General features: G+C 39.4%; 1 protein-coding gene across 3 annotated transcripts; it reads right to left on the bottom strand.

The window, feature by feature from the left end:
- Positions 1-153: 153 nt before the first annotated feature.
- LOC100496019 (serine-rich adhesin for platelets) lies at positions 154-25604 on the bottom strand. Of its 3 annotated transcripts, XM_002938878.5 has the most exons (14): positions 25500-25584; positions 21332-21452; positions 17714-20905; positions 16257-16321; positions 13952-14109; positions 11342-11469; positions 9102-9160; positions 7623-7759; positions 7400-7524; positions 7099-7154; positions 5721-5875; positions 5377-5486; positions 4597-4719; positions 160-1240 (listed from the first exon to the last, which is right to left on the bottom strand). In XM_002938878.5, exons 2-14 carry the CDS (start codon positions 21425-21427, stop codon positions 1235-1237), a joined length of 4410 nt encoding a protein of 1469 aa, XP_002938924.3. In that variant the 5' UTR covers positions 21428-21452; positions 25500-25584; the 3' UTR covers positions 160-1234. The 3 variants fall into 3 exon arrangements, with proteins under 3 accessions (XP_004916052.2, XP_002938924.3, XP_012822367.2); XM_004915995.4 differs by lacking the exon at positions 4597-4719 and having other exon boundaries at positions 154-1240; XM_012966913.3 differs by lacking the exon at positions 21332-21452 and having other exon boundaries at positions 25500-25604.
- Positions 25605-26868: the final 1264 nt, after the last annotated feature.

Genomic DNA, 26868 nt, shown 5'->3' with positions numbered 1-26868 from the left:
GAAGTCAGTGGTGAGGAGCAAAAAGCTATTTAAGAATCTTAGAGAAAAAAAAAAATCACCTGGTTAGCCTTTCAAGGGAGGCTTTTTATACGAGACCCAGCAGCAGTTACTATTTCACAATTCATCATTTCCAGATAAACTAGAACTATGTCATTTGTGTATATTAAATTTATTTGTTTTTTTACTCACATCAGCCTTTGAAAAATGAGCAAAATCTACTGTGAACATACAAAAATGTAGTTTTGAATCCATAAGAACCATGTGCAGGACAGACATTAAATATAATCCAATTAATTGACACACAACAGATCTAGATTTACAAAAAGTACCTTATTTGACAAATGTGCACATTTTTACAGAGCTATTACCACAGATTTTTTTTTTTATTTTTATTTGAAAGAACTTGTCTGTATTATGTAGCGTGCATGCTAGCGTTATCTAGAAACATATAAAGGGCACATTATAATGACCATATTAAGCAGTGTTATAAGTTTGAAATTTGTTTTTTCAGAACCTCCACAATAAAGTTCCTGCTCTAAAAGAACTTATAGCCAGCATTCCATGTTCGAGAGCCCCAAATTGTGATATCAACACTGTAATCCCCACTTTGTGTAGTGTTAAAGATCTCCATGTTACAGATATTAGCTTAACAGTTTGGCAAACCTATTCAGAATCTCCAAACCCTGCATATTTAGATGCAACACTGTTTAGCAATAATAAGACTGTGAAGTGAAGCATATTTATATAAAAATGAATTTAGTCATAAGTTAGAAGGTTTCTATATTACATTTTAAAAGTTTCTTCACCAACAAGGCTAAAATGGAGCCAATGCGTAGAATGTGAAAGATGTCTTGTTTTACTTCCTGTGGGCCTATCTGTGACAAAACAGTACTCCTGTGATTGGATTCAGATCGGATTAGAATTTATGACACAAGAGGGTTTCTAGTGAAGATTTATCAGTTTTATTCTTCTGAGGCCCAGCAACAGAAATAAGTTGGATCCATCAACCAGAACTTTTTTCAGCTACAACGGAAATCACAGGTTTCGCTTACTGCTGCTCTGGCAAGCAGCTAATCATCCATTCCATATGGCACGATGTGATAGAATCTACATCCAAAACATGTAAGCAACATGTGCATAACAGAGCAAAGCTCTCCAGTCTGCTTCAATGTGCTCCAAAGAGTCCCTGGAGTCCGACTCCATGATTTGGTCAGGTACCTTCAGTTGGTTCAACTTAAGGCTGGAAAAAAAAAAATATGTTGTTACTATACTTAACTGTAATCTGTTTCTTGGTCTCCTTGGAAGACTTTACCAACAGGGTAATCCCAAACTCTTCAGGCCAGTGGACAGGAATTCCAATCTTTACTTTTTATATAACCAAGGTGGATAATGACAGGTTGGAAATGTGAGCTGGAAGCAAAATTACAGCAAGTACGTCTTTACTATTATTAACAAGTACTTCTAAAGCAGAAACACATTTTGCACCACTCTACAATAAGTATGGTGTAGAATAGAGATCACCAAACTTTTACAGCCACAGTCAAATGTAAAAAGAATTGGAGAGCAACACAAGCATCATAAAATTAATAGAGGTGCCAAATAAGGGCGAAGATTGGCTGTAAGGTAGCCTCTGTGCACACTATCAGTTTGCAGGAGGATTTATTTGGATAAATAACTACCTGATTTGGGGGCGCTGAGAGCAACATCCAAGGGGTTGGTGAGCAACATGTTGCTCACAAGCCATTGGTTGGGCATCACTGGTGTAGAACAATGATGGTAAACAATCATAGCAACTACATACAAATACTAATGGATACTGAAGGTAAAAAGGGCCCTGCTCAATAGAGCTTACAATTTTAATGGAGAAGGCAGTATAAAAGACACAAGATATGGAAAACTTAAACATTTTATCAACTACAGTTTTGACTAGACACCCATGGCAGGAAATGGACTAGGAAGCTGAGCCAGACAAGTTACAGCAAAATAAAAAATTATCAGATAGATTTCTGTCATACAGATATACAAATAGATGATTGTAACATGATGACTTCTGCTACTGAACTCCTTTGCTTTTGAGGTTAAAAGCTTTATTTTGTTTGATAAGCTTGTATTATTTTCTTCTGTTACCAGAGCTTTATAATACCAATGTGTTGTTGGCATTCTTAATTTGAAAAATATAACAAACAGTCCACTTAATAAATGTAATCTCTTTGGTTCCAAAAATCCAGAAGCTCCACTATTTTTCTCTTTAATTTCTCTATAAAATTGCTTTGTATCATTTCATCTATACCCTAATATTTCCATCTCAAAAGAAAATGCACTAGTGAAAAGAAAGGGCTGAATTTTGGTGGGAGGTCCTATCCTGTGGTCTGATTGGTGGCATTAATTGCTGCTATGCTTGACTAGGAGCAAGAAATCCATCACTATCAGGATCAAATGTGGACTGCTTTTACAAGAAAAAAAAAACCTTGGCATTTTCAGATCTTTATAAGCAAAAGTGGCCATATACACCAAGATCTGCTTTGCTTGGCGATCTTCTCCCGATATTCCCACCTTTGGGTGGGCGATATTGAGCTAATTCAGTCATTTGGCCCTAGGGCCAAACGATCATATTAAAACAATGGGTATAGGTGCCCATAGGTTCGGGATCTGACAAAAAATCAAACCTGCCCGATCGAAGGTGGGTGATATCAGGTTAATTTGATCGTTTGGCCCTAGGTCCAAGCAATTAAGTCAAAATGGCAGACCATAGGCGTTGTCGGCCCAAGGAACACTTCATTGAGTCAAAATATTCCCAGCCATTTTCTTGTAAACTGTTGTAAGCTTTTACCTCTCATTCGTGGCATGGGCAGCCACTCTTAGATAAGTCATGAAAATATGGAAGCTCTCATATCCTAACAAAATATGACTCACAATAACACCTTAATAACAAGAGCTCCTCAGTGTTAGGGGAGAGGGAAAGGAATTTTTGCATTTTACTGCCAATACATTAGTCACATTAGTGCAAGTTAGAATGCTATATTTATTCTGCAGAAAGCTTTACCATACCTGAGTAAACAGCCCTAGAAGCTTCCTCCATTTGTTTAAGACAGCAGCTGCCGTTTTAGCTTGGTCTCAGTAGCTTCCGTGCTGTAGCTCTAGCCGTTGGTAGCTCAAATCACACATTCTTATGGGAGGGGGAGTGAATTCTTATGAATTCTTATGGGAGGGGGAGCAAAAAGAGGGAGGGGGAGAGGGATAGAGCTGCCCAGACTTGTGCCCCAAACCCAGAGGAGCCCTGAAGGAGGTTTGATATCAAAGAACATGTTTACACAAAAGACAAGAAATCCTGTTTTTTTTTGTTTGTTTTTGTTTTTTTTAATAGAGAAGTCAGTGCAGCTTTTCTGTGAGTGCTAATGGCTGTATTTACATAGACCTTTCTGATAAAGCTTACTTAGTTTTTACCTTTACTTCTCCTTTAGCAGTAAAACGTTTCTATTACTGGCATACTTCTCAACAGGTTGGCAACATCAAAAGTTTTTTTTATACAGTGCTTAGTACACTTTCAGACTAAACAAGCATTGTGAGAAACAGCTATGTACATGAAATGTAAGTGTGTGTGCAGGGTGGGACTGGGGGGCAGGTGCAGATGCCCCCGCAGCTGCCGCCCCCACCAGCCGTGCCCAGTCGTCCCCTAAGTTTAACAAGGTAGGAGAGGAACAGTTGCCTGTGGGAGCACCGGCAAGTGTCGGGTCTGGGCCGCCAGGGCCCACTGGGGTTTTTCCCAGTGTCCCAGCAGTTCAGTCCAACCCTGTGTGTACGAGTCTGTAAAAAAAAAACACACAAAAAAAAAAAACACACCCAGATTTAGTATGGTCTTGGTATGCAAGCTATGAGCAATCCTTAGAACACCTCAAGTACATACATCAATAGAGTGATGTTTTCCCAGCAACATTTTTAAGTTTTGATGGACCAATATTACCAAAATGCAAAATAGAAGACCGTGGAAGTGGTTTTCAGTCACAAAAAATACATTGTCCATTTTTTCCCAAAAAGAGGGCAAAATGGACAATATTGGTGTAGTGCAAGTCAGTTAAATGACTCAGATTAATTGGATCCTGACAAAGTTGATCCTAGAGTGATGCGTACTACAGATACCCAAGATTGTAAAGCTGCACTGTGACAAGGTTGCAACATGTTGGCATGCTGTATAATAGGATTATAAATACTGATGAGTGAATTTTTTTCAGCAGGCATGGATTCACAGCAAATTTCTGCATTTTGCCATTGTCGAGTTGTTTCGTGAAACTTCCATGAAAATTTGCGGCGGAAAAATTTGCTGTACGTCAAAAAAAGTTGCCGTTGCATCAAAAGTGGGCGTGATCTCATCAAAATGGGCGTGGCCGCATCAATAAAGATGAAAAAAAAAATTGTACAGCAAATGCGTTTCACAAATTTTTCGTCGTTTCGAGAATTTTATGGCGAAGCGAAACAAGACAGATTCGCTCAACACTAATTATTGTTTTTTCAGTCTTGGTCAGATAAATCAGTACTTAAAGATTAAGGCTAGCACAAATCTAAGTGTACACATTCATTTATACAAAAAAAAACCCATACCTGTTCTATGGAGGCTCGAAATGCTCTATTATCAATTTCAAAATGTCGACTCTGTCTATCAAGATCTGGGTGCCTTTGAATGGTGGCCTTTTTTCTGTGCCCAAGCATTCTGGTCTTATAACACTATAGTGTACAGATGCACAAATGAGAAATACTATGAGACATGCACAAGTGTTAGCACACTATGTGGTGCAAAACTGTACCTTTTAAGGTGTCATTCACTTAGCACTGCTGCCAGTTATGTCTTTGTTGCCATATCCACAGCAAGGTGCAGGGTAAGGGAAGGGGTCATTTTGCAAGGTACCAATTTATTATTTCAGAGAAAAAGCACAATTAAAATAAATTAGATTCCCTTCAAATGAACTTTATGCAAGATGACCTCTCTATAATTTGGAGCTTTATGCATAAGGGAATAAGGGATCTGTTACCTGTATTTAAATTGAAACACACAAAAAATCTTTAATGACCACATCCTGTTAGTAACTAAAGTTTTACACAATAAGTTATAAGAATACACGTATGGACTATTAATCTGAAGACCCTAAAAAAATTTGAAAATACTAGTAAAAAAAAAAACTTGACAGTTTTCCCCAGTTCATTTGAAGGTGTCAACATATGTTGGTTTTTATAAATGAAGAGGGTGGGTGAGTTCTTTTCCTTAGCCTATACTTTCCTCCAAAATGTGTTAATAATTAGAAAGTTTCAAGCAACATATATTTAAAATGAGAAATAAAAAAAAATGTACAGTTGTACGGAACAGAAATACATACAAATACATACCACAATAGCCAAGGTGGGAAATATTAAGATGCTGAGGCCACACATGACTATTATAGCTACTCCAAAACCTGGAAAACTTGGATATTCAAAGTGAGGGTCAGGGCTGGAATCTGAAATTAGACGAAGAAATAAGGAGACACAAAAATAAAGCAATTCTCTTATAAATGGCTGTTGACAGCAGAAGACAGAAGAAAAACAGTGAGAGAAGTGAGAAGAAAATATACACAACTACTGAAGCAAAGAAAAAAAAAAGTAAACTGCAGAAATAAAATATGTAGGAATGTGTGAAAGACAGGCAGGTTCATGCATTAGAGGAATATCACTAACATAAAACAGGCACCAACCTCCAATTTGCACAGAATTAGGGTTCACCTTGAAGGAAGAGGACCCCAAAATCCCATCAGAACTGAGAGATGAGATAAATGCACGAAGAACTTCCCCACTTCCAGGAGCTGGCAGCTGGTAAACCACATCACCTTTCAACAGGAGAGAGCCTCTCCTAATAAAGCCAGATCGGTTTCAGTTAGGTATACTCAATCAGCCTAATCATTGGTATGACACCGGAAATAAAACTCTCTCTTTTAAGGCGTGTCTTCACTGCAGAGTAGTGATGAGCAAAATGTTTTGCCAGGCATGGATTGCTACAAAATTTTTCTGTGAAACGGGAGCAAAAACTAGCTATAGAAAAAAAGTGAGTGAGGAAAAAGTCACGGTTGCGTTAAAAAGCAGAGGTCGCATAAAAAAAAAAGTTGTGCGGTAGCCGCGTTTCATGAATTTTTCAGCAGTTTTACTAGTTTTTTGGTGAAGCGAACAGCACAGATTCGCTTATCACTACTGCAGAGTATATGCCCCTTTTGCATTAGTCTAAAGGCACTCCAAGCATCAGTATAGCTAAAAAGCTGATTAGCAAGAATAAATTTGTATTTGGTCTTGTGGGACAGTGACCCTCATCAGTATTCTAGTATATCCAATGTCTGACTGGGACATCAAGGGCCCACCAGGGGTGTTACCTCAAGAGCCCACCACTCCAGCCATGGAGGACCCCACATCACCACAAATGCCCCACCGCACCTACTCCTCAACTAATCTCATACCATGCAGTGCCAGGCCTAGCCAGCTGGGTGCCCTAGGCAGCCACCTCTCCCATCATGCTCCACCCCCTCAAGGTGCTGACAGTGAAATGGGGGTGGGGAAGTGCAATGCACAGTGACGACCTCTATGCGCAAGGAAAGTAATGGGCTGGCAGTGGGGAGACAAGGGCATGAGTAGAAGAGGTACGTACCTAGCACCCCACCCCCCCCCCCCCCCCCCCAGCATTGTGCCCTAGGCATATGCCTTTTCTGCCTACTCCTAGTTCCAGCCCTGATGTCATGTTATTTCACCTCCCGCCGATGACCGACAGGTTGCTATAACCCGATCGCCCGGCAGAGTAAGTAGCTGGGGTGGTGGGACCTACCAGGTTTTCTCTGTGTCCTGCCTGCCCAGTCCAATGTCGAGTTTATCTAGAATTCCTGCCAATTAACAGGAGGCAACTGCCATTTTTGAGAGATACTTATCTCAAAAATGTAATTTAAATCACCACCTTATCTCCTGCCCATATACAAACTGGGCCACTGTTGTACAAAGATTTAGTTCCCAAATTTTAATTTGCATACAAAACGATGGTTGCTAGCTTTCATTCCAGGCACTTAGAATAGACATTAAAGCCAATTACAAACTCACATTATTTCACGGAAGATCACTTGAAGTGGATTAGTGTTACTCAGGGCAGACAAGACCTAAGAACAACATACAGATTACAAACCTAGCAGCACCAACATGAATAAAAACATGCTTTCTTTTCCCCATAATAAAAACCCCTTAGTTTGCTCAGGAGCAGTAACTAGTGGCAACCAATAACATGATTGCTTTTAAACAGGTGACCAGTGAATGCTTCCTGATTGGTTGCTATGGGATACTGCACCTGGGCAAACTTAGTGCAAACTTAGTTACATAATGCCCTATGCGTTAACCCAAAACTCACCACAGCAGAGAGCTCTTGGCTGAGATCCTGGAATTCAGAAGAGGACAAGTCTAACATGTTGACCACAAACTGCCTGTTTGTGATCTGGAAACGTATAGGGAAAACTCGAAGTACCATATGATAACCTTAAAGAGAAATTTTATGGAAATATACAACTTAGAACATATTGCTTCATTCAACCACCAAGCCCATTCATTTATGCACTAGTAGTTTAGGTACTGACCATCTACAGTTATGGAGCTGAGATCCACAGATTTATTTCCTAAGGCCACAAATGTTTGCAGCAAAGTTTGCACATCAGTGTTGGTTTGGCTGTTTAAGTACAGGTTTCCTCTAACGCCAAGGTCACCACGCAAGTCCCTATTGAAATAAATATGAATCATGCCACCATACCTTCTTATTCAATAAGCAAAAAGGAGCTATGTTACCAATGTATCTCCGCATAATACAACTTTAACAAACACTCCATTTGGGGAAAACAATAGGTTTTGTTAAAATAAAATAGCCCCTGCCAGTGCTAGGCCTCCTGCACCAGGAGGGAGCTCCAGTGTATTTTTTTTTTGTAATAACTATTGTTTCCCCCATCAAGAGTGTGTCCTCTATTGGCCCACACCTCTGGTGGGGGAAACAATTCCTGGGTGACAGATGCCCTTTAAATGTAATTCTAAGTTATTCTCCTATATACATTTGAAAATGCAATACGAGCAATCATAATTGCAGCATTTGTCTGTGCATTCTATCTTTACCACTGCTGTTTGACATGACATGTAGCAGAAGCCAGCTTATTAACGGATCTGTGAAGCAGCATGTCAGGTACTGTGGAAGTTGTAGAAATGGCTTCACTGTTACATATTTGAATACTGGTAAAATCCTTTTATTATATTCCAAGTATTATGAATGCTTTCTATGGTTTTCAGTAAAAGGCCAAGACTTTTCCAGTTTGCCTAGCAAATATCAAATCTAACAGGGCTACTTAGAGTTATTTTTAATGTGTGCTGGAAAAATAGTTATTACTGTTGAGAATAAAGGTCTGTTTTGTTTTGGCTGCTTTCAGAGCCAGTGTAATTAAAGAATGCAAAGACAATTTTATTAGCAGGACAGCCACTTGGGGGTTCAAGGGGCACAACTGTGGTAGGCCCAGTCACATTTAGGGTGCCCAGTTTCTGGCAGTGGCCCTACTTAAGCCATGCTTTCTGTTCTACAGAAGGAATGGTTTTCAGTACCTAATATGATTTCATCACCCATGTGATTTTAAGTTCTCAAAATCTGCTCTAAGTGCTGTACATAGGGTACAATTATTCTTTTACTTGCTCAAACACAGTACTAGTAGCTACATCCAGCAGTAATAGGAAAGGAAAAGCATTTCAGCCAGTGAACCTAACAAGCACTTTGTATTTGATAGAAAGATAACTAGGCAGCTGGGAAGTTTAAGGCCCCCGCCACTTGGGGTGGATTCAGAGAAGTCGCCCCTACGCTTTAAAATGTTTTATTGATGTGCCTGCACCCAGAGCCATTCTACTATGCAGTTATGCACCAAAATCTGCCCCATATACAGACACATCAATAAGATTTTTGAAGTGTAGAGGCAGATTCTCAGCCTGTGTCTACCTACAAGGCTGAGAATCAGCACCATGTGGCAGGGCCTAAGGCACCCAAACACCTCTCTCTAATAAGGTTTAGTACAAAAGCTAAAACTGCTTACCGAATGGAAACAATTGAAAAATTACCAACAGGTAAAGATGCAGCAACAGCCTTGATAACCTGAATACAAGACAAAAGAGGATAAAATTTATACATACACACGCATACAATTCGTTTTATATAAAAAAAAAAAAAAAAATTGTGAGATAAAGTCTAACCCTGAGCCGTACAGCGGCACATTAACATGATCACCTAATCTATATCCAGATGTTGTTAACTACCTCAATATCATGTTATACTGTAGAAAGTTATCAGAGAGATTACATCAACATCAAAATTTTATCGTGTCTTATTTTTCGGGTCTTAACGCACGATTCACTAAAAGGATATTTGCGTTAATTTAGATGCAATGGTGTTTGCGTTATTTTAATCGCAAAGACTATTTTCGAGCAGTATTTGACACAACGCACGCTAATTAACGCAGCGTGCACAAACTGCGAAAAAACGCATGCCATATTAGCCATACACGCCATTACTTTTGGAAAACTACTGTTCTGATAATGACCATTTCCCTGCAAACTGGAGGCTGCATCACTCTAGGGCCAACACAGACTTGAATAAATAACACTGCAAAGTCCATATTGTGTTGCCAAAAGCTCATGAACTGTACTTTTCTATAATTACCGCCTGCCCCAAGTAGGTGTTAATTTTCGCATAGACTAATGCGATATTTAGCGCGTATAAGTGTTTGTGAATCATGCGTTAGTATTATTTCTGCACACTAATTAACACAATGCGTTAAAATTAACGCATTCAGTTGCGCGCTATTTAACGCACGCAATATGCGACTTAACACATGCGATAATACTTTAGCGAATTGCGCGGTTTGTTTCGTGTCAATTTTAACGCAAAAAAGCATGCGATAACGCTTATCGACCTTTAGTGAATCAACCCTTATATATTTGTTTCCCAAGGATGCAATGCTTTCATGGTATTATTAACGGGGGAGGGGGGTCATTTTAATAAAACACATCTTTTGGCTATGAGGATTACGATGATGTAACTGTGTGCCGTTTACAAAGCAAGGGACTCTCTTTTAATCCAGTTGGTCCTGGCTCAACTGGATTTTGAACCCTGTCCAATAAGATAGGTCAATCAACATACAGGGGACCATCAGCATACAAGGGACACTAAGCTGCCAGTTTGGTCTGGAGGGACAAGACAGCAAATTTAATCAGCTCATGAATACTCAACTAGGGCAAGCTAATATAAAAACATCATTATACAGGAACACATATACAGGTCCCTATCACATTCACATACTGTGGTCAATTTAGTGAGAAGCCATTTAACCTGCCAGTTTTTGGAATGTGAGAGGAGGCCAGATGACCTATAGGAAACCCATGCAGACATGGGGAGAATATGCAAACTCCTTGCAGGGATAGAACTCAGGACCCCAGCGCTGCAAAGCAGAACAGCTACAGCTGAGAAAGTTTGATATGTTTGATATATTTTAACTAGCTTCATTTAGCCAAAACAACCCAATTACCTATTTGTTGCTATTACTGCCTCTGTGCAATCTTGCCCAGTGTTAATAAATGAACCTCAAAGTAGGGTTAATAATTAGTCATTTTCATATTTTGTGTACAAATTACAGCACAATAGCCATCATTTTATTTAATAATTTCCTCATATTTATACAGCACCAACACATTTCCATAGCGTTTTACAGAGATTATTCATCATTGACATCAGCCCCTGCCTGGGAGGAGCTTACAATCTAAGGTCCCTATCACATTCACACATGCTATGATTAATTTAGTTGGAAGACAATTAACCTGCCTGTATGCTTTTGGAGCATGGGAGGAAAAAGGAACGCTCGGGAAACCTGTGTAGACATGGGATGAACATACAAACTACTTGAAGATAGCACCCTGGATAGAATCGCTTAAGAACCTCAAAAGGCAAACAAACACTGTTTTATAATGCTACACATTAATATAAACTGCTGCTATGCTTTTTTAACAATGTTAAATGCACAATAGGTAATTTAGCACTCATTCACAGAGACCACAAAGTGGCACACATTAGCTTACATATTTTTGTCAATGTGTAACACTAACACTTCATTGCTTAGAACTCCTTTTAAACAAGCGCAACATGTAAAGTGCCTTTTTCTATTTTTGTGAGCAATTATGCACACAAAAATAGAAATTTTTTTTTAGAAGAGGAAGAAGAGATACAAGGATGAAACCATTACATAATAAATAAGTTCCAGCACAAACGGATGCTCTAACCTACCTCCTGTTTTAGGTTCTCTAGGAAACGCTTGCTGTTTCCAGATGTCTGGGACATGGCAACATATCCAAGATGTAGAACCAGAAAAGACATTGGGAAACTCTCTGGCTCCAAGTTGTTAATTGTGTACCCTAAGGAAGGAAAAAACAGCAGAATTATATTCTTTCTAGAGTGACAACGGCTGAAAATTGCAGCAGACACAGGGGGTTGCCCTAAGCACACAAGTTTTGCCTGTACAGTGGCTTGCAAAAGTATTCGGCCCCCTTGAACTTTTCCACATTTTGTCACATTACAGCCACAAACATGAATCAATTTTATTGGAATTCCACGTGAAAGACCAATACAAAGTGGTGTACACGTGAGAAGTGGAACGAAAATCATACATGATTCCAAACATTTTTTACAAATAAATAACTGCAAAGTGGGGTGTGTGTAATTATTCAGCCCAGAGTCAATACTTGTAGAACCACCTTTTGCTGCAATTACAGCTGCCAGGCTTTTAGGGTATGTCTCTACCAGCTTTGCACATCTAGAGAGTGAAATCCTTGCCCATTCTTCTTTGCAAAACAGCTCCAGCTCAGTCAGATTGTGAACAGCATTTTTCAGATCTTGCCACAGATTCTCGATTGGATTTAGATCTGGACTTTGACTGGGCCATTCTAACACATGGATATGTTTTGTTTTAAACCATTCCATTGTTGCCCTGGCTTTATGTTTAGGGTCGTTGTCCTGCTGGAAGATGAACCTCCACCCCAGTCTCAAGTCTTTTGCAGACTCCAAGAGGTTTTCTTCCAAGATTGCCCTGTATTTGGCTCCATCCATCTTCCCATCAGCTCTGACCAGCTTCCCTGTCCCTGCTGAAGATAAGCACCCCCAGAGCATGATGCTGCCACCACCATATTTGACAGTGGGGATGGTGTGTTCAGAGTGATATGCAGTGTTAGTTTTCCACCACACATAGCGTTTTGCATTTTGGCCAAAAAGTTCCATTTTGGTCTCATCTGACCAGAGCACCTTCTTCCACATGTTTGCTGTGTCCCCCACATGGCTTGTGGCAAACTGCAAATGGGACTTCTTATAGTTTTCTGTTAACAGTGGCTTTCTTCTTGCCACTCTTCCATAAAGGCCAACTTTGTGCAGTGCACGACTAATAGTTGTCCTATGGACAGATTCCCCCACCTGAGCTGTAGATCTCTGCAGCTCCCCCAGAGTCACCATGGGCCTCTTGGCTGCATTTCTGATCAGCGCTCTCCTTGTTCGGCCTGTGAGTTTAGGTGGACGGCCTTGTCTTGGTAGGTTTACAGTTGTGCCATACTCCTTCCATTTCTGAATGATCGCTTGAACAGTGCTCCGTGGGATGTTCAAGGCTTTGGAAATCTTTTTGTAGCCTAAGCCTGCTTTAAATTTCTCGATAACTTTATCCCTGACCTGTCTGGTGTGTTCTTTGGACTTCATGGTGTTGTTGCTCCCAATATTCTCTTAGACAACCTCTGAGGCCGTCACAGAGCAGCTGTATTTGTACTGACATTAGATTACACACAGGTGCACTCTATTTAGTCATTAGCACTCATCAGGCAATGTCTATGGGCAACTGACTGCACTCAGACCAAAGGGGGCTGAATAATTACGCACACCCCACTTTGCAGTTATTTATTTGTAAAAAATGTTTGGAATCATGTATGATTTTCGTTCCACTTCTCACGTGTACACCACTTTGTATTGGTCTTTCACGTGGAATTCCAATAAAACTGATTCATGTTTGTGGCTGTAATGTGACAAAATGTGGAAAAGTTCAAGGGGGCCGAATACTTTTGCAAGCCACTGTATATCAGTCATTTCCATTAATAACTATATAAGATTTTCTACCTTTCAATTTTGTACAGGTAATGGAAAAGATATTATTCAAAATTCTTGGGGGCTGGGGTTTTCAAGATAAAGATCACTATACGTAAAAGCTGCTGAAAACATCTAAAAATTAACTGGATAATGAGTTTTTTTAGATAAAGGACTCCATACCTGCAAACCTAAAATTAAAATAAAATGGACATCCAACAGGTACTTTACATATACACTTTAAATGTCATTGTTAAATATATGTCACTTGGAAGTTTCATGACCTGTGTATAAACGTTCAACTGCAGCCTTGTGCATTATATGATCATTGAACTTATACAAATACATAATCCTTTTTATATATCAGTATGTGCTTAAGAATAGCCCTCTATTAAATAAGCATATAAGAAGTCACTGAGGAAATGAACCATATAAATGCACAATATAGGACAGTGATCCCCAAACAATGGCTCGGGAGTAACATGTTGCTTGCCAACCCTTTGGATGTTGTTCCCAGTAGCCTCAAAGCAGGTGCTTATTTTTTAATTTCAGGTTAGGAGGCAAGCTTTGATTGCATAAAAACCCAGTGTAAAGCCAAACAGAGCCTTCTGCCAGTCACCATAGGGGCTATCAAATAGCCAACTCATTGGCACCTCCAGGAACTTTTTTCATGCTTGTGTTGCTCTCCAAAACATTTTCCATTTGAATGTGGCTCATGGGTATAAAAGGTTGGGGATCCCTGATATAGGACCCAAAACTAGCTAGTAGATTAAAACATACCATGTGATTCCACAGAGCGGAGCTCAATATTCCATCCAAAATAATTGTTTGGTCCCTCTGAAATGTCTGTGGCAACTGCTCGTATGACATCAGAGCTACTGGGGGCAGGAGACTTGTAATCAAACAAAACATAAGCTTCAACCAGGACAGATCCATTCCTAGAGCACAAAGGAGTCCAGCACTGTTAGTTATTGTAAGGAGGCTCTATCACCCCCCTACATCTTATAATTTCTAACTCACAGAGGCAACCAAGGCTACCATCAGGTGGTGCAGGCAGGACCCAATCAGAATTTTTTTTTCTTTTTTTTTTTTAAAGGGTGGCTAGAATGCCGTAAATAAAGGGGGTTGGGTTTAATCGAATTATGCAGAGTTTGGGTGATTGGGGTGTGGTTATGCTGGAAGATGGGGTTCCCAATGTCCCTCTGTTCACCACTAAACTGTTATAGCACTAGCAGATAGTACAAACAGCAGCTAAGCATTCAAAGAAAGTTCCAGCACAGAAAACATTCTGCTGAAGGGGTCAGTTTTTAATGCAAGATTACATTTCTCTGCATCTTTTGTAGTTACAGTATAAGTTTTATTAGGTTTCCTAGTATATTTTGAAAATATATGCACAAAAGTTGAGGTTTGCTTGCTGTGCCTTAACTAAAGTCCTTTATCTATATAGTGTCAACATATGCTGCAGTGCTTTACAAACATTATACAATCTCATCCTCCTACAGGTACCAGTGGGGCCAAATATATCATAGGTGGACTCCCACTGCCTAATGTTCTACCCAGGTTTTTCTCCACTACTTGGTTCTCCCCGACTTTATTTGCTGTATATTGCAGAAGTCATGTCGGCTTCTGTAAATACTCTTCTTTTAGGGTGAGGGAGAGGTAGAGGAGGTACATTTGTTTCTCACACCTGAAAAATATTTCTGGGGAGAACAGACTGACCAAGAAATTGTGTGAAAAGTCTTTTAGCAGACAAGCAAGCGATGGACAGGGTCTGTGCCTACTGAAGAAATTATCTTAACGTGTGCTACCCTGAACAGCGATAGACATAAATAAATGACAAATAGGGTCAGATTCACTAAAGGACGATAATGCTTATCGCCTACTTTTTGCATTAAAAAGTGTGCGATAATTAAGTAACGATTCATCAAAGTCATTTCGCAAAGCGTTATTTCGATCGCATTGCGTTAATTAGCAAATAGAAATTGTACTAACGCATGATTGACAAACACATATGAAGCGTTAAACGCGTGAAACATTGCATTAGTCTGTGCGAATATTAACACCTACTTGGGGTAGGCGGTACTTAAAGAACATTGCGGTTTGTGAGCGTTTGGCAACACAACATGTACTTTGCAGTCGGATTTTTTCAAGGATGTGTTGGCCCTAGAGTGATGCATCCTCCAGTTTTCAGGGAAATGGTAATTTTCAGTACGGTAGTTTTCAGAAAGTAATGGTTTGCGTGCTGTGTCATATCACTTGAAAAGCTGTCATCGCCAGATAAATAACGCCAACAACATCGCTTCTTAATTATGACAAGTGTCCTTTTAGTGAAACGAGCGTTAACGCTAAAAAAAATATAAGTGATAATATTTTTAACGCATGCTATAAATAGCACTCGTTTTATCAACCTTTAGTGTTTTAGATGGCAGAAGCCACCCGCCCCACCGCCGCATCACTAGTGCAAAGAATTTACGTTCTCTGCACAATAAGAGCACAATTTCCATTTTAAGAGTGAAAGCTTGGCTCAGTTTCCAGAAGCAGCTTTTTGTCATCCCTGGTGGGCCCCTGCTGGCTCACAGCTGACTGAGGCAACATATTCCTCAGCTTGCCTTATGGCAGAAAGGGGCCCTGATGACAAAATGGGAAAACCACAAGTAATACAGCAGAAATTTAACATGACCATGTAGTCAAAGTTGACCACGATGTGTTTGAATATGATAGGGACCTTAGATTGTAAATTGCACTTGGGCAGGGACAGATGTAAAAGATAAAAGCAACACAGAATACGTAAGTACTGTATAAAAGATGAGTGATTGCAGTTGAAGGCTGGAAAAAGGAGAATAGGAATGCTAATTATTCAAAGTCCATCCAAAATAAAGAACAATTCAAAGGCTACTTAGAACGGGCCCATCTGTAACATGCTAAAAGTAAACCGAAGGAAATAGATATAGTGACAAAATTAAAAGAAAACAAAATAAATAACATTTGCCAAAAATATTCAGCCAAATCACCATAAGATGTTTTTAAGTGCACACAAAGATAATTGAATATATATATCACACAGATAATTTAAAATAATACTTACAGAAACCTCCCAATAAGGCATTCAATATATTGATTTGGGAATGCTGAGGAGAATATTTTGTCCATCTGAAAAAAAGAATTGACCATGTTATTGCATGCCTTGTGATATATCAGAGAAGATGATCTGCTTCAAGTAGGAAAAGCTGAACCTAGTAAAAACGATGAGCTAACAGACCATTAATACCTATGGCCTGTGACACAAGGGGAGATTAGTCGCCGTGCTATTTACATTCTCGCCGGTGGGATGGCATTTCGGGGACATTTGTCACGCAGCAACTAATCTCCCCGTGTGTCACAGCCCTAAAGGTCTGGAACAAGAGACCAGAACAGGAGGAGGACAGCCATGCATGGGATACAAGAAATTCAAAGCTAAATCCAAAATGATTAAGAAAAAATAAATAATTATTGGTCTCACAATCCCAGTAGCCCAACCTAAGTATTGTATGCTGATCCCAATATGTGCAGGCATCATGCCAGCTTAAACCAGGTACCCAGTGTCTTCCAGCAGTTTTATTAGCAGTTAAGAGTTTAGTGCAAATAAGGACAGATCCATAAAATTTAAAGAGCACCAATAGGTTTAACATTGACTATTACTATGCATATAGTGTAAACTCGGTAGACTAGCCAATGATTAGTATAGAAACCATTGTTTTGACTCAGTTTTCCTTATTTTAAAACTTTGATCAACTTGTAAAAACTGCAAATATCTCACCAAATTTGTCTTTTGCCTTTAATTAGACCTAAGATGTCCATGAAGAGAAATGTATGGATGGCATTCTGGATCTTTTGTCTTCCATGTAGTGAAGAATTTTATAGATTTGTACCTCTGTTTAAAGGAGGAATCCGTGACCATCCTGCATAACAATCCCACTTACAGGAACAGAGGGCCATTATTCAGAACATGGCCAGGTATGAAACTGAAAGGGTACTTTTTTTTTTTTCTTTTAGCAGTTAACATTATAATTTAATTTTACTGGTACAGTTCAACATAAAAAAATCCAACCAATTGGCTTCTAGGGCTTACAAGGCCCAGCCAAAGTTTGGACAAAAAGAAGCTCCTGCAAGGCAATGTGCAATGTATAATTGAATATTAGGGATATGCAGGAATGAAACAATCCTGTGCATGTGTATAGTAGTTTAAAAGTGCCCTTCCCCCTATGACAATCTTGTTATTTCGTTTATAGCCACCTAAGCCTCATCATTAGTGATGGGTGAATGTGTCCGGTTTCCTTTCACCAAAAAGTTAGCAAAACAGCAAAAATTTGCAAAATGCATTGAAGTCAATTGGCAACAATTTTTTTTTACCACACAACATTTTTTTTTTTTTTACAGTGATTGGAGGCTATGGGCTTTTTATTTTTGGCAAAACCTGGTGAAAAAATTTGCTCATCACTATTTCAGCATTATCATCATCAAATGTAAGTTTCAGAACACACAGTAAATAAACACAATACTCACCACCAGCTTTACTTCTCTTTTCAGTCTTTTATATTCATTACTGGTCATATTCTGTAGCTGCTTAGTGTATAAAATGTCAGTCAGTCGGAAGTTTAGTGACCGTGCAACTAAAGAAGGGGTAGTTGTGGGAGAAAAAGTAGTCCTCAATCCAGATACTGGCTCCACTCTCTTTGCAATAGTGAGACTGGTCCCAGGATTGGTTGAGCGTGAAAGCCTAGTGGGATGCAAAGTTTCATTTTTAATAGCAGGCTTTGAAGTTTTCGTGCTAGTTGCTGTATGAAAAGTAGTTGTGTGGCGTGTGGTTTCCTGCATTTGCAGAGGTCTCTTTTCAGAGGGAAGGGTGGTAGTAATACGAGACAGAAATGGGCAGATGGTAGGGCTTCTTTGCACTGTTAAGCTTGCTTTGAAACCAGAAGTGCTTTTTTCCATGAGCGGAATAGATGTAGATAGTATGGCAGTATACTTTTCGCTAGTAGTTGAGGACTTGCTGACAGCAAAAGGGGGAGTGGTTGATTTCCTGTGATGTTTAACATCACGGAACCCTATGTGTACAGTCCCAAACTGTGTGCTCTGTGCAGAATTTACAGACTGTCCCTCAGCAGGTGTTGTAACAGTAACTTCATTTTCAGGTGCAAAATCAAAGAACAAACCTGTATCTAAATATGTAGAATTGGGTTCTGGTGAGGATTTGCCTGGTGTCTGAGCTCTCCAGAGTACACGTGCAGAGGTTTCTGTTGTTGCACTGTCCTGAGTGAAGTGTAATGTGTGTGATTTCCACTTTAAATTTGTAGGTTTTTCAGTAGTTGTGCTGCCCTGAGAGATGGGAAACATCATGGAGGTTGTAGAACTTTCTGAGGTTGCAAGTGGACTAATCAGATGGAATGATTCACTCTTTGTAGCTATCAAAGACATGCCTTGAGTCACCGTTCCACCACCAAGAGACATAGTAGGAGCTGTACTGTTGATCCTTGTCATAATGTTTGTAAAATTGTTAGAATCTTTAACAGGCTTAAATGTATTGTCAATGAAAGAGACAGCAGTATGTGAAACTGGGCTGACTTTGTGGCTCACAGAGTATGAGGAGTATGAAGAAGTACTATGGCCCATGAGCCTCCCAGGCTTCTTATGATGGACAATTGTTTGGTCAGCTATTTGGGTACTGGACACTGAAATGGTCTTATACAACAGAGTTACCTTATCAGATGTAGAAGACATATGTGTGTAAAGTTGCTTGGATTCCCTAGTTACTGCACTGTACAGCTTAGATGAAGTAGAAGTTGCAAATTTCCCATTGTTCGTTTGCCTTACATGGGGCCATGGGGAAGGGTTTAAAGCAGGTCTGTGGGAGTCACTGATATGACTAGAAAAACTGAAGGTAGGAGAAGTCCTTACATCGGATGTGCTCTTTACGGAGGATTTTTGAAGTTTGGACCAGGCCAGAGACTTCTTAGATGTGCTATCCAAACCCTTGCTGCTGATACCATGATAAGATGTATGATCAGGAGTTACAGAACCTGTGGTCAGATCTGAATGCTTCTCAGTTTTATAAACATATGGAGCAGATGTAAAAACGTTCTTTGCAAATGAAGTACTTGACTTAACCCGTTTTGTAACAGAGGTTTGCCTTTCTGGTTTATAGAAAGAGCTGTGAGACATATTCATATTTAACAAGACAGGCTGCTTGGTTATTAAACCAGAGTATGAAATAGTTGATGAGGAAGAAACTGTGGCGGAAGAAGTAGGTGGTGTTCCTAATCTTGAAACATCCTTACCTTTGAGAGCAAACTTTGAATCATAACTTGCTCCCAGATAAGGTAAAGAAGAGGTAGTAACATGCTTCTTGCCAAAAAACTTATTAGAGGAAGTGGCTACAAATGGTGGTAAAGTGCTCTTATTAGCAGCCTTCAAAGTTTGTTGGTTGAAATGCATTAAGTCAGATTGAGGTCCTGTCCTATAGGTTTTCCCAAGACTAATCGTGCTTGCTAAAACTCCAGCTAGGTGAGCAGTAGTTGAAGATTTGGTTGATGGGGTAGGAAACACATTGTCTGGCATGTCAAAGAAAACGTCCGGTATGTTATTGCCTGCTGCCAAGGTCACATTATCTACATCTATCAAATACTTAGCTGTAGTAGCAGATTCTGAAGCCTGTTTCTTATACAGTGGCATCCCTGTACCGTTGTTCATATGTCCAGTAGCTGCTAGCAAAAGGTTTTTTGGTGTTGAAGACACAGTAACATCTGCTGTAGTGGGTAACCTTGAATGACCCATTCCATAAAGTTGGCTTGAGTGTTGAGATACAGTCTCTGCATCTTTCTCAGTCACTGCTTCATTCACCCTTGCCTTTTCACTGTGCGAAATACTTTGCGTACTCAAACTAGATAAAGTAGTAGTATCCGTTATTTCATGTTCTAAAGTCAAAGGCTGATTTCCTGGTGAAAACAGTATCTCCTCAGCAGCTGAATGGACATTTCTCATGAGTGCCTCTCTATTATTATTATAGGGTTCCTTCTGTAACCACTTGAAGTTTTCCAAAGACTCCAACTGCCATTCTGATGCCCCAAGCACAAGGTCAGTATCACTGGCAACTATTTTGTGACCACCGATGTTAGTCTTAAGAGGGACTAAACTTTCCTTTCGACCTATAATCTGGTCTACCATAGCATTTATAGCAGATTTTGAATCCTTTTGGGAAGCATAAGGAGTCTGTAAATCCATAGCAGAAAAGGAATGCACACTGTCTAACTGTCTCATGAAACGTCTCTTTCCACTGTACTGAATGGGATTTGCTAAGGGAAATGATTCCCTTGCTGAAAAGTAGTTATTGACAGATTTTTTAGAAAATTTGTATTTATTGCTCATAAATGTCCATAAAGAACAGGGTTCCCCATTTACTCCAGTCTTCATTAAGGTGCGTTTACCAAATTGTGCTTTATCGGCTAATAATTTAGCAGGCATCTCCAGAAGGACCCTTCCATGCCCAATTTTATAGTACACAGTTGATTCAGGAGTTTGTGCTTTGTAGGCCCATGAAGAGACAATGAGACAGAAAACAAGTAGAAGTTGACTTTGCCACTGTGTACACCTGAAAAGACAACAGGTCCAGCACCAGTCACCAGACAGGGTCCATCGATCAGCTTGCTGCTTTACACATTTCCAACAAGAATTCAGCATGGCATTAAATGTGTCCGTAACCTGCAAGAAAAAAAAACTTGTATGCTTACTTTAAGGAAATTTGTCTATCTAATAACTAGGTATTGATCACATACCTTACATAGAAAGGATACAGCTTATATTTCCAAAAATATCCCCTCTTTCTCAAAAGTGTTAATTCTGCTGTGTAGCAGGGTTGTTACATTAAATTGTAAGTTAACTCCAACCCCCCCCCCAAAAAAAAAAAAAAGACAGATGAGAAATATAACGTTACAAGAGTAGCTATTTGGGCAAAGTGTGGTACAAACACTTCATTGTCTGTAATATTTATTCAATGAGCACTACAAAGGGTGTACTGGCAATCACTGGTCCTCCTTATTCAAGGGAGCACTTTGAAACATGAACACAACTTAAAATATTAGAGCAAAGCCAGTATATGGCAGTTAAGGGTGGCCCAATATAAAATACCTGTGCTGCAGTAGTCATTAGTAATCTGATAATACTATCAGGCTGCAGCAGTTGCCCTTCCACACAGACCTGCAATTCCGGCAACATGGGCAGCATGTCACTAGGCGTCGCAAAGGCTTCACTACAAAAAGAATTTGTCAAAATAAATGCACATAGGTGGACCCGTCACTCAGACACTGTATGATAAAAGTCCTTTTTAAATTAAACATGAAACCAAAATTCCTTTTCATATTAACACATCCATACCCATTATAAAGGCATTTAAAAACCCAAGCTGTCAATCATATCCTGCCTGCCCCACCTCTATGCCTTAGACAGAGGCATATCATTACTTCCACTTTCCATTCAGCACTTACTTTCCCCCTTCCTCCTCACCATCTATTTGTGTAACCGGGGTGTGGGCATGTGAATTAGGTCCCCCATTCTGGCATATACACAAGATTTTGGCATGATACAAAGCTTGCCTTAGTGACAGTGTCCACAAAATGGTGCCTGCCATTTGTGAACACTGATTGTGATTGTGTAATTCAAAGACAAAAAGAGAACTCTTGCCGACATACAAGACAAAAATTTGCATTTCACAATGCAATAATCGTCCTACATTTTGAATTTTAATTAAGCATTCCATATTTTTAATACCTGGTTTTGGATTTCTTTGTTCAAAACAACAGCTTTTTCAGCAAGAAGTTTTATTACATTCACAGCACACTAAAAAGTTAAATGTTTTTGTGTTTGCGGTTGAGTCTCAATGAGTTGCAAATCATATCTTAACTGTGCACAAAGCAAAAATTATTGTGTATTTTTTCTCACCAACACTGTTTATACATGTAAGGGTTTGAGTTACTTATCCAACAAGTTTCACGCAAGGCACACTTCATTGGGAGTCAGTTATATGTCCAAATGCATAATCCAAGCACCAGAAAGAATACAAGGGAGCATCTGCATAGCAAAGTACAAGGATAATGTTTCAAAGTGGGCATTCACTTTGTCAAGAGGCTCTGGACTGGGAAAAATAGGCTCTGGCATTCTAAGTACACAGAGGCCCAAACAGCCCCCACCAGCCCAATAGTGACTATCTATGGCATCTTACAGCAGCCCCTCTGGCATTTGCCAGAATCCACAGATAGCCAGTCTGGGCCCGTCATCCAGAGCAGCAACATAAGGGATGAGGAGCAGAAGGGTGCAGTACCAATGGTGTGGATGAATCAGACAAGGAATGTGTTAGTTAGGGCTGGATTAGTACTTTGTTGGTTAGCTGGGAGTGGTTCAGACCAGTTTAGGGCCAAAAAAAATGCAGAATTTAAAATTTACCTGCAAGTACATTGCCACAAAATGTATACTGGCCCCAGCTGGAATTTTACCAACTAGACCAGTGAAATACTGGCTGGGTTGCAATCTACCTGACACTCATGTTACATTATTCTAGCCCTGTAGATTTTACACATCCAAGCTACATGTTATTCCAGTTGGCTAGCTTGTGATCCTGTCAATTACAATAAAGTGTACAAAGTGCAATTTTGGGCTCTGGTTGCTGTGTTTTTTTTTACCTACAATGCACCATTTTCCCCACAAGACTAGTGTGATTGCAGATTTGAGATGGCTAGGCATCTGATGCCATTGCAGTCGATTATTAAAATGCTCACAACTGTGCATGTGTACAAGAAAGGTGGTTATTTAGGTGTAAAAATTAAGTCAGTGATGGGTTCTCTAGGCACAAGTTATTTGCGTTATTGACAAAGGCTGCTCTGGGAATCCTGGAGCTACCTCCACTGCACCAGGGTTACCCAATGTCAAAAGGTTCACTTTTTGCACAAATCCCCTAACAAATGAATGGGTGCTCAACTAAACGGATGTGCAAGAAGTGGCTTTGGACAAGTACCTTTTATGAATGGTGCAAATTTGTGCAACGTCTACACCTTTCCCCCCTTATCTTGGACACAGCCCCTTTAATATGTAACAATAAATTTACCTGCTTAGGGGATTGTAAGATTTTTACTTGCTAAAAATATCAGATATACTCAACGTGGTAAGGTCATGGTGGAATTTTGAAGGATTGTGCCTAAAGAGAGGCTTAATTCAATTTTACAAGCTTTGATGTTGTCATGCCAACAGACCCATGGGCAAAACATCTGCCTCTCACTTCCTTATCTGCAGATGCCAGATACACATGCCACATTGACTGCCATAAATATGAATGGCTAGAACAGGGATGCCCACTGCTCTCTGTTATATCTCCAGTTAACCAGTTACACCTTGTTTAATAGGTAAAGAAATGGAATGTACCAATAGCCACCTTAGGCTAATGACACATGAAGCATATGGCGGATATTTTTGGCAAGCCAAAAAATACTTGCAAGAATACGCTCCATACGCTTATAACTCCTCCTACGAATATGCTAGGGTGCAGGCACACATAGCTGATATCTGCACACGCGTTTTTATGCAGATATCGTCTACATGTGCCTGCACCTGAGCGTGTTCAATTTATTTGGGTGCAGGCACAGGTAGGGGGAGTTTAAAGTACATGGAGCGCATCTTCAGCAAGCGCTTTTTTCGACTTGCCGAAAATATGCACCATACGCTTTGTGTGGCATTAGCCTTATTTTGAATCTGTAGACTATATGCGAGCATGTGACAAATAACTGCACTTCCATGCCTGGGAGATGCTTAATTCAAGAGTTATTGCCTGACACTGATCCACTTGAGCCCGACATTTTCAAAAATATTATATGCATGAAATCTCATATGACCACACCGTAGGGAGCTGTATCCTACAGAAAGTTTTCATGCACAACATTTTTTAAATTGACGTAATAAGTGGCAAGTTTACCCAGGTGCAGTAACCCATAGGAACAAATAAGATGTTTGCTTTTAAACAGGTGACCAGTACAATGCTTCTATAGGTGATTAGACGAGTAGCAAACTTTACATTTTCCTCATTAGGAGCTTTTTATCAAACAGTGTTAAAAATATGGAGATCAAATATATCGCCATCTGATCACCAGGCATCAGTATTGATTTTTGGAATAACATTTTCCTGCCTAAAATGCCAGCATAAAATCAAGTGGGCACTTGAAAATGCTGCAGAAAAACTGCAGATCACCCATAGCCATTTTTTACTGTCAAAAGTTTACTTCCCCTCTGAATTATTTACACTGGCTTGAATAGGTTACACCAGCAAGAAAATGAAGTAAAATGAAGATGTAAACACAGTGACCAGGCAATGTATAAGAAGTATATAAGAAAATACACACCTTTATAAATGTGCCATTTTGCACTGCTTTTTACATGGTTTTAACATAGCAAATACTTTTGCACAGTATTATATATAGGCCCAGCCATGTAAGAGATTGCACATACACCTAATAACATTGCTCGACTAAAAATAAAGTTTGACCACACCATGTTCAAATCTGTCCCAACACCATCCAACTATCTGGCAAGCTATGTCCTTGCTGTGGCTAGGAATTTGTAACTTCTGGAAAAAGCAAGGTGGTTGGCTGGTATGCAATGTGGAAGCTTTTATGTTCAATACATAAGGTGACCACATCACTTAAATTCAGAGACACATCTAGAAAATCCAGCTACAAGGGCTGCACTAATTGCAATTAAATGTAAATGCAAGCAACCCTGCAACATGCATTTATTAGATGTGGACCTGAATTTTCAAGTAATCTGGTAACCCTAATGACAGATAGATAAGGAACTAAAGATGTAGATTGTAAGCTTTTTTTCACCTCTTGTATCGGTTATTGATTGCTTTATATGTTACTCTGTATGTCCAATGCATGAAACCCACTTATTGTACAGCGCTGCGAAATATGTTGGTGCTTTATAAATAAATGATGATAATAAATAAATAAATAATAATAATAAAACCAGCTTTAGTGTTAATGTACATTTATACCACTAAGATTTAGCCACAATAAATCATAAAGCATTAGTTCTAGAAATAAAACTATCAGCATTTCCTTTAGAGCATGCTGGGAAATGTAGTTCATCAGATTTTGGCCACCAGGTCCCAGCAGTTAAGGTCTGAGCGGAGACTGACCAACTGTCTCTAATCATTCCCCTATTGCGAATATATGAGCCTCCATCCCATGAGAATTAACTCTTCTATATTCTTACATACACATAAATTAAATTAGAAGATTTTTCAGCAACTCACCCTTAAAACACAACCATTGATAACTAACCAGGACAGCAGCTCCTTGTACCCCACTGACAGGCATTAAAATGGGCAGATTTGATTCAGGGCTAATTATCTCCTCTGGGCAGGAAGTTGGATTAATAAAAATCAGGTGGCTAAAGGTCTTACTGATTTTGTTTTGTTTTTTTGCTTTCTAATTAGGTGGCTCCCACAGAAATAACTATGGCTCTAGGAACTGATCTATGGCTAGGAAGGGGCCAGTGGCTACAATAAGGGAAGTCTGGCCAATTTTCTATTTAATCAACATTTTCGAACATTTCTGCTCCCTAACTAATCCAGCTAAACTATAAAAGCAATTAATTTTTTTTTTGAGGCATGTGTGGAGGCCAAAACACAAGCTAAAGGGTGGTGAATACAAGCAATAAAGCAAAATTATTCTTCATACACTTTAAACAGAACCTACATTTATATCTACTGTTTAGTATAAGAAATAATCAGACAAGCAGTGCAATATATATTATCATCACTAGATGGCAATTAGTCATTAAAAACCATGCAAGAGTGTAGGAATTTACTCATGGGAAGGGTTTTCAGAATTTCTAAACAAGAGGGAAAAATAATGTTTGTACATTTTGAACCCAGGTTAAAGTCTCTTACACATGGGCATTTTTTATGCATTTACAACACACACAGCATATGAAACAAAGTATATATTATGTTTAGATATGTTTTCTGAATGCAATCTTTTAATCTATTGTCTCTTTAATGTGCATCAAGCACAAGAGAATGTAACATGTAGCATCTAAAAAAAATGCAATAAACTGCAACTGTGAATGCTCATGATTACAACCAGACAAAATATAATGGAAACTATTTGCTAAAGCTGCATTCAGACCATTTTGGCAGCTTATTAGCTTGTGTATGGGGTCTTCAGAGGGGTTTCCAAACCGATATCTAGAGAAAACTGGCCAGATGTTTGATCGGGTTAAAAATTCTGTTGGGCAAAGAATGCATCAGGTCAGTAATGTGATCCTTGCCCCTTAAAGGGGTGGTTCACCTTTACATTATAGCAGTGATCCCCAACCAGTGGCTCATGAGCAACATGTTGCTCTCCAACCCCTTGGATGTTGCGCCCCATGGCCTCAAAGCAGGTGCTTATTTTTGAATTCCTGGGTTTTTGGGCAAGTTTTGGTTGCATAAAAACCAAGTATAATGCCAAACAGAGCCTTCTGTAGGCTGCCAATCAACATAGGGGCCTTTTTCATGCTTGTGTTGCTTCTCAACACTTTTTCCATTTAAATGTGGCTCACAGGTATAAAAGGTTGGGGATCCCTGCATTATAGAATGGCAACTTTTCAATTGATCTTTATTTTATCATTTGCCGCCT

Source organism: Xenopus tropicalis, chromosome 3, assembly GCF_000004195.4.
Source record: "Xenopus tropicalis strain Nigerian chromosome 3, UCB_Xtro_10.0, whole genome shotgun sequence".
Lineage (NCBI taxonomy): Eukaryota > Metazoa > Chordata > Amphibia > Anura > Pipidae > Xenopus > Xenopus tropicalis.
The sequence above is the reverse complement of the archived record's forward strand: the minus strand, read 5'-3'. Positions and strand labels throughout refer to the sequence as shown.